Source organism: Chiloscyllium punctatum, chromosome 44 (assembly GCF_047496795.1).
Source record: "Chiloscyllium punctatum isolate Juve2018m chromosome 44, sChiPun1.3, whole genome shotgun sequence".
Classification (NCBI taxonomy): domain Eukaryota; kingdom Metazoa; phylum Chordata; class Chondrichthyes; order Orectolobiformes; family Hemiscylliidae; genus Chiloscyllium; species Chiloscyllium punctatum.
Genome location: NC_092782.1, coordinates 4,961,862 through 4,976,434, shown reverse-complemented (window position 1 = coordinate 4,976,434; position 14,573 = coordinate 4,961,862). Strand labels below are relative to the sequence as shown.

The window sequence follows — 14,573 nt, the reverse complement described above, 5'->3', positions numbered from 1 at the left end:
ATGTCTGATGTGAAAATAAAATCACACATTTAGGAATCCTTAAGAAAAGGATTAGCACTTCAACTAATATGTAAAATTGCCCTTAAATGGCTTGAAAATGTTTTGTGCGTGTGTGTTTGATTTAACCAATCCAATTAACGAATATTTCACTAAATGCTAAATAGAACACATGGGTGATTGGGGGTGGTTTCAGTTTAACGTGGTTAATATTTGAGATTGGATGTTACTGGGGAGTAAATGGGAGAAAATTGGCTCCCAGACACTTATTTCAATGTTTTACTGAGGCAGGACAAAGGACAGGTAGTCAAATCTGCACCTGGGAGGCAAGTTGACATTTTACACACACTAGTAAGTTTTGAAATTTTGGGATAAACTTGGTTTAACCATGGTCATCCAGATTCTCAGGGTCTTGGCCCGGCAGTTGTAGTGAGCCAAAGTTAGCGAGGGAAAAGTGATAAATTCCAACCAGACCAGTATGTGGCTTGGAGGGAAACTTGCAGATGGTGATATTACCATGCCTTATCCTTCTGGGTGGTTTGGCAGTAGATATTGAAGCTGCTTTGGTAGGTTGCTTAGATTTCTCAGGGATCAGACCAACCAGGATGGAGTCCCCATCAATATCAGGGATCAGACATTCCTTATTCTGTTAGGGGTCAACAATTACAGTCTCAATTTGGGATCAGACCCCTAATCCCAGGGTCCCCCACTCTATGGCCACAAGGTTCAGGAAGAGGAGACTCCTTCAGGAATGAGACATATCACGCAGAGGGTAGTACATGTATGGAATGAGCTACCAGAGGAAGTGGTTGAGGCTGGTACAATTGCAACAGTTAAGAGGCATTTGGATGGATATATGAATAGGAAGGGTTTGGACGGATATGGGACAGGTGCTGGCAGGTGGGACTAGATTGGGGTGGGATATCTGGTCAGCATGGACGGGTTGGACCAAAGGGTCTGTTTCCATGCTGTATATCTCTATGACTCTATATATCTTGAATTTGCAATCTCTTTTGCCATGCTCCCTACCCCAATGGAAATCAAGTCTGTCAATCAGGCTATCCTCTAGGTCAGGAACAAAAGTTCGCATGCAGAGAAATCTATATTTCTGAATGTTCCACCAACAACCAGATCCCTGCTCCCAGCATGTCAACTGGTCAAAATTTCCACCTCCCCCCATCCCACCATCAAAGTCCCATATCTATGAATTTCATTTTTTATTTTATGTTTATTCATTTCTTTAAGATGTTTTCTCTTGATAATAAAACACAGGAAAAGATCTGAGGACTTTACAGAACAAAATCCACAGAAGAATGAAGGTTAAACTGCAAGAACAACTTGAAGTATAAATTGATAACGCAGCGGAGACCTGGAAATGAGCTTTAACCTACTGACGAAACTATATTGCCTTAGTGTATTTAACCGTACTTGGTGCTGGGTACTAAATTACAGACATTTCTAGGGCAAATGACTACTTAAGAAAGCACAATTTGAAAGTGCTACTGAGGGAGCCTTCACAAATTATTGGGCTGCTCTACTTGGAAAAGAGAAAAATCAGAGGAGATTTGATACCAGCATTCAAAATGATGAGAAATTCTGGCAGAAAAGATAGGGAGACACTATTCCTACTGACAGAAGGGCTGAGAATTAGAGAATTTAAGAAGATTAGCAAAAGAGTCTAGTGTGATGTAGGGAGAAACGTTTATGCAGCAAGTGACAAGAATCTGGAATGCATTGCCTAAGGCTGTGTTGCAGGCAGATTCAGAAATAACTTCAAAAATTAGAGAATTATCTGAAGAGGATATGTTTGCAGAGGTATCGAGTAAAAGCAAGGGATTTTAGAGAGGTAAATCATTCTTACAAAAAGCCAGCACAGTGGGAATGGCCTCTCCCTGTGCTGTAAACACTCTTATGATTCTATCACCGAACTACATTGCAGCACACTAAGTACTTGCTCAAAAGTAGCTTGTTTAATACAAGTTAAAATACTGAAACATGCGAGCTATTTTAAATTTCTGTTTGGAAAGATGAGAGAAGATGCAAATCATTTTCATTAATTAAATAAATATTATTTCCTAACGATGGATCTTCGCAGCATATATACATACAGATCAAATCGGAGATTCTGGCGTTCTTCAAAGAAGTAATCAAGAAGAAATTTTCTCACAAAATCTGGGTTCAATGTATTGTCAATAGCTTCTGTTCTTCCAAACTGTTAAAAAGAACATGATTTAATTTAAAGCATAATTTATCTTATACATTTCCTGCTGTATTGAGTAAGAAAATGCATAACAAATTATCAAGAAGTATACTCTGGATTCAGATTAAATGTAGTACATCAATCACAAACAATTAATTTAAATGGCCAAATTTTAAATTTTAAATCAGATTTTCCACTCATTATTGATATAAAAGTAGACATAGCATAAGCGTATGTAATACTGATAAACATTGAGTATGTTTTGTGTAATTTACTTCACAGATATTAGCAAATAACATGCTAAATATCAATTATGAAAACCTTGCTCAAGGTTACTAAAAATTCGGGAAGTTAATTGAATATTGAATATGTAATTTCAGATAATGTCTGAAGTTTGTAAGTTTAACAGAGATTCCAAAATATTATATCAGCAGTGACAGAAATTACAGAAATAGTGTTTCATTATAACTTTTGTCCATCCAAACCTATGTCAACTTTGAGAAATGTTTATTCGTCTAATTTTCCCCTCAAAACCATCTACATACCAATGAAAGCAAAATCTGCATCAACCAATGCATTGGACAGTACTTACAATGTAAATATTCCATGACAAATTTAAGACAGTAGTAATTTGGTACAATTTCAATGTGCTGTTAGAAACTATGTTCTTCACAAAATTAGGCATTTTAAGCTGCGTGTCTACTCCACCACATGGTGGTAAGCCCAATTTTGAAGCATAGAAAATTGCTTTTTAAAAATATATAAAACCATTCGCTTGTTATTTTGTGGTAGTCAGTCTCTTGGTAAAATTAGAATTATATTGAAACACTTTCACATCAGTATCCCAGCAGCTATGAAAAATAAGATTTGACAGTTTTCTTGTATGCCATAAGTGAGCGCAATTAGTGAAAGCTCATAACTAATTCAATATAAAGCGCACTCAGTCTTTGGGTCAAGCTGTCTTCAAGCACAAAGGCTTTTAGACTAGTGCAAAATATCACCACAACTGAAGTTATGCTGAACATGACTCACATTTAATATCCAACAGAACTGTGAATTGGACTTTTATGACTGGGACAAATTGTGCCCAAAACTGCACAATCAAGCAGAAACTCTAGGCCAGACAGTTTGATGAGGTAGGTTGGTGGCAGCTTTTTTCACTAATTAGACATCCATTAAATGAAAATTAAATGTTTTGATTTTATATAGACACTTACACAACCTTAGTGCTTTACAGCACGGTCATCGTTGAAGTTTGTACAGCATGCTTCTAAAAAATAGTATGTGATTCTCAGGCATAACAGTGGTGAAAAGTGTCCTGCTCCTCTTCAAATATTTTCTTGTGCTTATGGTCAAATATTTGCACCAGATCTTTCATATCTTGCTGATGACATGGTGGGGCCTCCGTTAAATTTCTCATCCAAAAGAAGACTGTGCCTCAGAAGTTCAATGGAGTGTCAAGTTCTGTCACTTAAGCTTCTGAAATGGGACTTGACCTCACGATTTCTGATTGAGGGGTGGGAATAGACCAAGTCACTGTGAATTGTTTTAATAACGTTACTTATGGCAAGATTGTTAGAAGAATAAAGGGGAAATTGGGAGAAGTTTTCTGACACTCATGGTTGTTAAGACTTCTTTTCTCTCTACTAGCTGACTTGGCTCCCTTTGAGTCTTGGGCCAGCTGTGAGTGCCACTGCATGCTGGCGAGGACTTAGCTATCTTCCAGGGAACCATTTAATTGAGGCAAATCAGGGAGCCTCAACATTCTAGAACAGTGAAAGTACTGGCAAGCCATACCATTAATGTTCCATATGTAGAGAACCTAAAAGGGGAAACATGTGTCTTAAAGCAGTGGTACATCGCTGGGACTGGCAAAAATCTCACTCCAGCAAAGAGCGAGTGATGGAATGGAACACGGCTCATACAATCTGTTCTACCTTTTGTCAGAACATAAGTAATAATTAGCTACATTTACTGCTTGCAATAACAGCTTTTAACCCATACTGTTAGATCCACAGCTTTAACTTATTTACTCATGTGTAATATTTCTAGTGATCGCTTTGACATTAAATTATAGTCCGCTATTGATTTGTTTTTGAAATGTGGCATTTATTAAACATTGTAAAAGGAAGTTAAGTAGTCCAAGTTTTTTCTTTTTCTGCTACATAATTTTGTGAATCTTTTGCTTCCCAATCCTGTTGAGCCACAGCTGTAAATCTTTAATTTCCTGGCTTCTTTTAGCAATGTTTCAACTGCACTATCAAGTCACATTTATTATAAGTTGCATTATCGTTTACATACCTCTCTCCATTCTTTGTTCCCAATTCCTTGTAAATATAAAACACAAACTGTAGGGAAAATGTAGAGCAAAAATTAATTGTAATTCATCACCACAGTATATTGTATACTGTTTTGACAACTGACACATAGGATGCAAAAAGATATCTTGTTTGTTGAACAACGATGGTCCAATGTTTGCTTTTTGCATTGACTGAAATGAAATTAGGGATGCTACATTAAGATTAACTTTGTTGAATGTTCTATGAAAGAAAGTGATTCTCTATAGGAATATGACATTTAAACCACGTTGGTTAAGCAAGTTCACATGAAAAGTTTGAATAAGTGGGAATAATCATCTTCCATTCCAAATAAACATTTAAAGTCTTCAGGAACTGACAAAAACTTCACACAGAAGTTAGATCAGAAAAAAAATTGATTGTATATGGACTACAGACTGTAATACTGAATAAGCTAATACGATAAAAATATTAGAAATAAATTTGAGGACAAGAAGCACACAAAATATGCAATAGAATAGGAACAATAACTTGGAATTGTGCATACTGGATAAAAATTGATAAAATAACATGTTAATACCATTATATGGGTAAATCTAACTCAAAATTACTTTACGTTGTTGCATATAATTTATATATAAACTACAAGCACATTTTCCACAGCAAGGTATGCTGAAAAAAACTTAAAAGAATCTGAGATGCAAACCTCCAAGTTCCTTGCAGCTTCCCCTGCTTAAACATGCAATGCACACTACTTCACACAATGGACAACAGAAAGAGCTGGCGCTGGTATATTTTCTCAAATTTTCCTGCATTTCCTATCTCATAAGAAAAGCTCACTGTAAAAGTACAAGAAATCTTCATTGACATATCAGTTAACAGTGCAGCCAAGATTGAGTTTCAAAAAAACCAATTTATGTTTTTGTGTCCAAATGAATGCAGAACATCCTAAGTAGTTGTCAAGGCTCTGCAAACGGAGTCAGTGGGCAAACGCAGCATAGTGTGGATAAATGTGAGGTTTTCCACTTCGGGACCGAAAAAAAAACAAGAAGGCAGATTATTTACATAAATGGCTATAAATTGAAGAGCAGGAATGTGATCTGGGTGTCCTCGTATGTTGGTCACTGAAGGCAAGTACAGTCAGTTCTTCTATAACATGATGGTTGCGTTCTTGTGCAACCCCGCATAATAGAAAAATCGCGGTTTAGAAACAGCAGTTAAAGTGTTGGTGCTGTAATCGTTTTACAGCCAATGCATATTTTAAAAGTTCCCACTGTAAAAACAGCATTCCTAGTTTGTCAATCGCATTACAGCGAATTGCATTGGCGAAACACACGTTGTAACACAATCATCTGAATGCAAATTATATGTGAGCCTTCATAATGACAGGATTTGAGTATGGGAGCAGGGATATCTTGTTGCAATTATACAAGACCTCAGGAGACCAAAACTGGAATATTGTGTGAAGTTTTGGTCTCTTTACCTGACTTGGATGTTTTTGCAATAAAGGGGTGCAGTGAAGATTTTGCAAATTTATTCCTAAAATGGCAGGACTGACATATAACAAGAGATTGAAGCAATTAGGATTGTTTTGACTGGAATATCTGTGATAAAATATCTGGAATTAAGAGTCTAATGATGACCATGAAACTATTGCCAATTGTCAGGACAAACCCAAATGGTTCACTAATGTCATTCAGGGAAGGAAACTGCCATCCTTACCAGGTCTGACCCAGATATGACTCCAGATCCACAGCAACATGATTGACTCTTAACTGCCCTCTAGACAACTGGGGATGGACAATAAATGCTGGCCTGGCCAGTGATGCTCACAGACTGTGATTGAATAAAAACACTTCAGAAGAATGGATGTTTGGCGGGGGGGTGCAGTGCAGATGTTCCCAATGGCAGGGAAGTCCAGAATCAGGGATCACGGTCTTAGGATACGGGGCAAACCATTTACTACTGCGATGAGGGAGAGATTTCTTCACCTAGAGAGAGGTGAGCCTGTGGAATTCACTCCACAGTAAGCTGTCCAGGCCAAAGCATTGGATGATTTCAAGAAGTTGATATAGCACTTGGGGTGAAAGTGATCAAATGATAAGGGGGAAAGTGGGAACAGACTAATGAATTGGATGATCTGTCATAATGAATGGCAGGGTAGGCTCAAAGAAATGTCGGGGGGTGCAAAGTCGAGTGGGTGGTAACAAATCTTCTCATGGCACAGGCTGTTGTGTTACTTCTGACCCAGGCTGAATAACATCCTCAACACTAGTTCTACTAACCTGCTGAGTGTAGGAACCATATGATGGTTTGAGACTGAAACTATCACCCATTTATCCCAACTTCTTGCACTTATGCTCCAACAAATACTCTCACCATAAAATTAATTGTAAGCTTAAAAAAAAGTTGTTGGCATATACGTACAATTATAATGATTTACAAAACTGTTTGGGTTTAGTAATTAAAAATGAAACTGCAGGGAGACATGTAACCAAATATTGGAGGACCACTGGCCTACAGCAACTCAGATTGTATACTCACAGATTGAGAAAATCAATGGGAGCATCGATGTTTTAAAGTGCTGCCAGTGACACCAACATCTCATGAATGAATTTTTAAAACTAGCCTGCAGTTTCCTGCTTTGAAATTAAGGGAGTTATATTTGATATCTTCCAATCAAATGAACCAACCCAAAATCAAGAGTTTGAAAAATTAAAACTCAAGAATCAATTATCTCACTAGCGACTTCTTTAAGATCTTAAGATGAAATGCTTCAGAATCCAGGCATTTACCAGCCGACAGCTTCAGCAATTTATCAGCGCTGGTGCTCTAGCGATTGTCCTTTTCCTGAGTTTCTTCTTCCCTTTCATCACCTGATTGATAGCTGGTTCTGGGATGCTACTTATATTCTCTATGAAGAATTTCCCAGCTAACTTCTGAACAGAGCCTTCATTGCTGCATCACATGGTTCCTGCACTCAGCAGGTTAGTAGAACTAGTGTTGAGGATGTTATTCAGCCTGGGTCAGAAGTAACGTAACAGCCTGTGCCATGATAAGATTTGTTACCATCCACTTGACTTTCCACCCCGGACACCTCTTCTCACCAAATCTCTCAGTGGACAGTGTAAGGAAAAAGGTCATTTAGAAGGCCAGAACCTAACAGTACAAAATTGAAAATAGGAAGCACCCAATAATCTTTTCTACAGAATTAATTCTAAGAAGAAAACAAAGAAAATGAAACCAAAAAGGTGAATGTGTTTTCCTAAGTGGTAAGGGAAGAAGGAAAAGGATTTCATTGAGGACACATGGTGACATAACTAACCTTGAAACTACAAAGTATGCATTTGTCTATCGAAAAATAAGGAGTTTATATTCAAATTCCAATATGGTATACTTGATAAACATGTGAAGACATCAGCAAGATGCAATGCAGCACCCAGAGATTGCTTTCTGTCAGATGTTTACCACAGAACAGAACCAGATATACAGGAAAGATACACAAACTACAAATAAAATCTTCAAAGAAAAAAGCTATGGCCTTAGTGAAATATGTACAGTAACTCATTGGCAGAAATAAATGTGAGGGTATGGTTAAGAAAAGATAATAATAGATTTAGTTAGCACAGATCAGTTGACTAAGTAGGACATGAGGATGAGTCAAAAGGGACTAGGAATGATAATCGGTACAAACAGGAATGAGACCACCATGAAAAGAGTACATGCAGGAATAATAAAAGAACATTTTGGGTGGATTAAGATATGAAAAAGAAATAAAGTTGGTCAGAAAGTCTGCAGAGCAACCAGGATAATATAATAAATGAACAGATTTAGACATTATCCATAATGTAGTAAAATAAGATGATGAAGGATGAGGTATTTAAGAAACCAGTAGAAACAGCTGGAATCAAAAGAAAGAGAAAATTAGGGAGGCATTATCATCGGAGATTAATTGTTCAGCAAGTTAACAGCTCCATGTGTTGTAAGCAGACTATCAGTAATTTGATGAGTTGTTTACCAACAATAAGAGCAGTTATAGTTGATTAAAGATGAAGAGATTTTTGAAAAGTACAGGCAAGAGCTAACGTAATGAATAGGTGCAGGATAAGTAACAATATAAAATCCTGGGCTGCATTTTATACCCCTCCAAAATCAAGAGAACTTTAAAAGATTAAAAGTAGGACATTTATGATGTTCCCACCTTTTTCTTTTAAACCTTGCAATAAAAACCATATGGTCAGGAGATGAGTCACTCTTCTGTGCCTTTATTTTTTAAACTCTTGTTTTACTGTTATCCACACAAATCTATGTTAGATCTTGACCAGTTTCCTTGGGACGTCTGGTATTTTAATATCTTTCTCTCCTCTAAATACCGATGCAAAAGTAATTATTTAACACGTCAGTCACTTCCTTCTTTTCAGTGACAGTATCATTGTTAACAATTGTTAAAAGACATTGAACCGCATTGGATCATCGACTTGTTTTTCTCCTCAAATAAATGTATGTTTTGCATTGACTTTGAAAAATCCTTACAAGTTTCTTTGCATGCTCCCTTTTTTTGTAATTCTGTTTGTCACCCTTTGTTGTGATTTGTAACTGAATATTGTCAGGATCCATGCCATGTTTTGCAGGGAAATGCAGTTTGCTGTTTTGAAGGTATATGCAATCATGGAGATTATGGCATTTATTTTTTAGGAAGGTTTCAGTGACAGCAATTTGAAAATTATAAAGTAGAAGTTATCAATCCCTGTTTAAATAACTGATACAAAGATAAATCTCAGATTTCTCAGAGGCATTCATAGACTTGCTGTGCTACATTGTTTCTCAGTCCTATCTTTCTCTGTAGATTTCAACCACTCTTTGTCATGCAGGTTTTGATCATCCATCTGTTTGTCTCCCAACTACTAATTTACTGAATCCAAGATCCACAGATAGAGTTACCAACAATACACACACTTCTGTGGAATCTCTTCCACTCAGATCATAACACCCTGATGTCAATTTTCCTAAAGTCACCTTTATTCGACCAGTCAATACTAGTCTACTACACAGAATGGCCAGTTCTGGTAAAAACTACACAGCTCTTCAGCTTGACTGGACTATTTCCACAATTTATTATAATGCAGGTTATTTGTCAGCTGACTCCAAGACAGAAATATGCCAATAATCCTTTCATCTGTTCAGACCACAAACTGAAAGCTGACCTCTCGTTTAGCTTTAATTTTCTCGAGACCCACCAGAAGTTAATTTCCCTGAAGTCTGATGTCATAGACAGGAAGTCTAATTAACAAGTTCCTCCCCCAGAAACCTGTGGCTTCTATTTCAGCTGTTGGCAGCCTTCAAGAGTATGGGTTTTGAAACCATTTTATCCTACCATTCAACCTCGTTTGGGATCCAATTTTCTTTCTTTCCCTCTACAAGTCTGTCTAATTTAAAGCATTCTGAATAACTACCTCAGAATTCTTCATGAGTTTCATTGTCTCTTGTTTGCTTACTTCCGTGTCTATCTGGTTTCCAATTTCAACTTTTCATTGTGCTTTTGGACAGCATTTGCACCTTTTCTAGGCATATGGTTGTTTTTCTCCTTGTCCTTTTAATATTCTCTTTGATTGTGTACTATTGGTCATTTAATCTTTCCTGCCTTCCACACTATCATAGACTGAATCTTTGAAAGTGGATTAAAAGAATTTGCTTGATATTTATTACAATTCTAACATGTTTTAATTCTGATCAAAAGATCATCAGCCTGAAATTTTAACTTGAATTCTCCGTCTAAAAATCCTGCTGTTTCAGCATTTTTATTTTTACTTCAGATTTCTAGTATCCTCAGTATTTTGCTTTTTATGTCTGTGAGTATTCAAAGTTAACAAGAGACAATTATTTTGCATCCCCAGTTTTTGAGGTAATCCTACCTGTGGTTTTTAAAGGTCACGAAGTGGTGTTGAACATGTCTGGGTAGTATATTGTTCACCTTATTCCACAAGTTAGTTCCCAACTGACTAGCTTGAAAAGGAGATGCATCAGGGCTACAGAGTTCAAGCAATGGGATTACCAAATTCAGACTTAAACCAGCCACGTCACCAAACCACACAAAATGTATAGCCCTTGAGTTTCACTGAAGTCCAACTTGCTTGTTCTAACTTGCTCATTTTGGAATCCATCTGCATATGTGCAAACTTTGAATGAGTGTGCGTGCACATGCATGCAGCAGCCAGAACATTTTTTTAAATTCATAAGACTATTAATTTATTTTAGAAGGGGATCAGTACATTAAAAGCTATCCTAATTTCTTTGTTAAAGCTAAAAAAAAAAGCTGTTCAATTATGTGTTTCATGATCACAGTGCAGAAACAGTTGAATATGCCCTTTATTGGCACATGTACCAACGTTTACAAAGAAAAACCTGTTATGGTCAAAAAAGGAGGGGGGAGAAGATGGGAAGCATACAAACCTCTCCTCAACCGATTAGGAGGTTGACTAAGCAGCAGGGGACAGAGCGTAGGGATAACTAATGGATACTCCAATGGTAGGATGTGCATCCTACAAGGATCTCTGTTGAGACCTCAACCGCTCACCTTTTATATTGACAGTGTAAATGATAGGTTTGAATGTCAACCATCCAAATAGGCTACCGGCACAAAGACTGGTGGAATTGTAAACATTGTAAATAGAAACAGAACATCACAAGAAGAGTTATATTAATAGATGAAAAAAGTGGGCAACACTGTGGAAATTAATTTCAATCTAGATAAGTAGGGGGTCATTCACTTTGGAACTTAAAGAATTAAACAGGTACCTTCTAAACACTAACATTAACAACAATTGAGGTACAAATAAAAGTCAGGGGTATCTGAATATAGATCATCAAAATTTCATGAATGGGTATATAAAAAAAATCAAAAGACTTACAGAATTTTGCTGTTATATCTAGAGGACTAGGAGTTGGGAGCTAGAAATCATACCTCAACAATATAAAGTTCTAATTCAATCACGTCTTGAATCTGTATACAGTTCTGGGTACCACACGAGGAATGATGTACTGTCTTTGGAGGGAGTGCAGAGATGATTTGCCAATGATTAGATTATGAACAGAGATTACATAAACTAGGGCTGTAGTCCTTGGAATTTAAAAGATTGCAGGATGAGCTGAACAAAGTTTGAGATATTAATGATAATAAAAATCAGAACGAGATAAATTATTTCCACTGTTTAGGGAGTGTAAAACTAGTGGCAGACCTTTCATGATTGAAATTAGGAAATGTTTCAAAATGCAAAGGATGGTAGAAATCTAGAACTCTCCTCTGCAAATGCTAATTGATGCCAGATTTTCAATCTGGATTGATTTTTATTCTCAACCAAAGGCATGAAGGGAAAAGGGGCAAAGGTTGGAATGTGAAATTAAGTTGCAGATCAACTACCTTTTCAATGACAAATATAGAAATCTAGATGGGCTAAAATACATACTCCTGTTCCTTTCCTCCCTGCCATCCTGATAGGTTCAGCTTTAGATTAAGTCTGTAACATACTCCTCTAAATACTCTTTAAAAATAATCTTCCCCATAAAATTGCTCACTTGATAAAAGGTAAATATATACACAAATACAATATGCCACACAAAATACTTAATGTCTTTTGCAGGCAGTATTTTTAAAACTTTTGTCAATAAAATTTCGACTGAAGCATCCCAATGAATGACAAGCTTACAATAGGATGAAAACATTTTTCATTAAACAAGACCAGGTAGGTTGTCCCTCAGCAGACACTAATGAAAGAATAGACCAGAACTAATAAGGCTTTCTATATTCACTTACAATCAGGGAATTTTAATCTTGGGCACAGCCATGTGAAGTCTTGTCAAAATTTTCAGGATCCTAAATGACCACTCCTGGTAACCGGAGGTATTTGCCATCTCTACATGCATGTGGCACTACATTTGAAGTATTTCAACTGCCACCAATCCTCCTTTGTCTTGTGCTTATTTAGCAATTAGTGGTAGAGGAGGCACCACTATGGAATGTCATTGGAAGAGTCACTGTTCTTAGATAACAAGAAGGTTTACTGCATGACAGCAATAAGCAAAACTACATTTGGTCAGGCATATAATCATTAGGACCTGAAGGACATGATACAGATACGTCTGCTCCCTGTAAAAGCTAGAGTAATATTCCTCATCATCACCCAAATGCTGTGTGAGAAACTAGTAGAATGGTGGAGCCAATGTAACCCTGACAGTAACCCCCTCAGAATCATTACAATATCTCACACCATGTTTTTATTAACACATTATATAATTATAACTGCTTTGTATTTACCACTAGTCCATTTACCCTCCTGCTACCTCACTCCCGACACTTCCCCGCTCCTATGAAGTCTCATTTGACATAAATACAGGGGAGCTTGATATTACACAGTTTGCCAGAGGACGTAGTGGAGGCTAGTACAATTGCAACATTTAAAAGCCATATGGATGGGTATATGAATAGGTAGGGTTTGGAGGGATATGGGCCGGGTGCTGGCAGGTGGGACTAGATTGGGTTGGGATATCTGGTCAGCATGGACGGATTGGACCGAAGAATCTGTACATCTCTATGACTCTCAGATTACATCCTCTTGGAACTTGGAGAAGGGTAGATGTCTTGATTGAGGACTGTTGACCATGCGTATGACCTGTGGATCATTTTTCCATTGGATGATCTTTCACCTCTCAGATATTCTTTGCAGAAAACATTGTTCTTTGTAGATATTGTTATTCATTCAATACCTTATCGGGAGGACACCTACCTCCAGAATTTCCTTCCCGTTCTACTAGAAGACAGCTACTGTGCTGAATTAAGTAGCTTTTATTTGTAGGACCATAGTTTTTGTGTCAGGCAATTGTTATCTAACCAAAAGAGATAGTCTCATTTCTGCTGTATCCTGCAGACTTAGTTGAGCCATATTTTTTCTTTCAGACCATGCCTTGGCTCAGTAAACCCTAGTCCATCACCCATGGAGTCATATGTAGCTTACCTCCTTTGGTTTGTTGATCAGACTAGATGTCTTCGATCACACTCTATGATTGCTTGACTGATGAGGTATATTTTCTCAGTTGTTATTAGGAGGTTGTTCCTCAGTAAATCACTATTTTTACCACGAGAATTAACTATTCCATTGTATGAAGATTATCAGACAAAGGTTCCTAAATGGACTTAATTGGGTTGTGCAGCTCTCTCTTTTTCTCACTGTTCATTTCTTCCTGCAAGATTCGCTGAGTGTTAGCTTCTGATGTGCCTTCAGTGATAACAGGAGTGTTTTCCAGACTTGATAATTCTGCACAATTGTTGATTTCACAATGAGATATGAGATCTTCAATCTCTTGAAAGGTTTTGCCACTGCACCAGTGAATAGAGCCACTGCTACACACCAGACAATTTCCAAACATTTTGCTCCCAGCCTTGAGCAAATGTCTGTGTGGAGTTTGCACATTCTCCCAGTGTCTGCGTGGGTTTCCTCTGGGTGCTCCAGTTTCCTCCCATAGTCCAAAGGAGTGCAGGTTCAGTACATTGGCTATGCTATATTGCCCATTGTGTTCAGGGATCTATAAGTGTATTAGTCATGGGAAATGTTGAGTAATAGGGTAGGGGAGTGGGTCTGGATTGGATACTCTTCAGAGGGCTGGTGTGGACTTGCTGGGCCAAATGGCCTGTTTCTATGTATTCTGTGTAAACATCCCTGACATACCCTTTGCAAGACAAGCTCCTCAAGGGAATCAGGGATATAAAACAAAGCACTATGAAGGGAGGGAGTAATTAGCTTTTTGTCATAGACAAGTAAGTCCTCCATGGTTATGGAATGTTGTTAATGGTGAAAGTGTGTTTTCTCAGCTAACTCTTGGTTTGGCCACCCTACTGGAGAATAGTGGTTCAGTGATAGTCACACTTCTGTTATTGCAAAATGTTGTTGAACCTCTTGTGACTTTCTGGCCATTATTTCTTCTCAGTCATATTAGGTTTTTTTTATGTCATCATTGGTAATTGCATAGTTTCTTTATTCTCTTTGGGTTCCAGAAGTCCAACTCATAGAATCATACTTGTTTCCACC

At 37.4% G+C, this 14,573-nt stretch overlaps 1 protein-coding gene across 5 annotated transcripts in view; it reads right to left on the bottom strand.

Moving 5' to 3' along the window:
* Positions 1–14,573, bottom strand: part of LOC140466677 (copine-8) — a 360,152-nt gene that overhangs the window by 241,521 nt on the left and 104,058 nt on the right. For 4 of the 5 annotated variants that reach the window (XM_072562133.1, XM_072562131.1, XM_072562135.1 and 1 more), the window contains 2 exons: positions 4,499–4,545; positions 2,106–2,209 (listed from right to left, as the gene is read on the bottom strand). In XM_072562133.1, coding sequence (XP_072418234.1) covers positions 2,106–2,209; positions 4,499–4,545 — 151 coding nt within the window. The remainder of the gene's footprint in view (positions 1–2,105; positions 2,210–4,498; positions 4,546–14,573) is intronic. The other variant, XM_072562132.1, reaches the window with a different exon arrangement.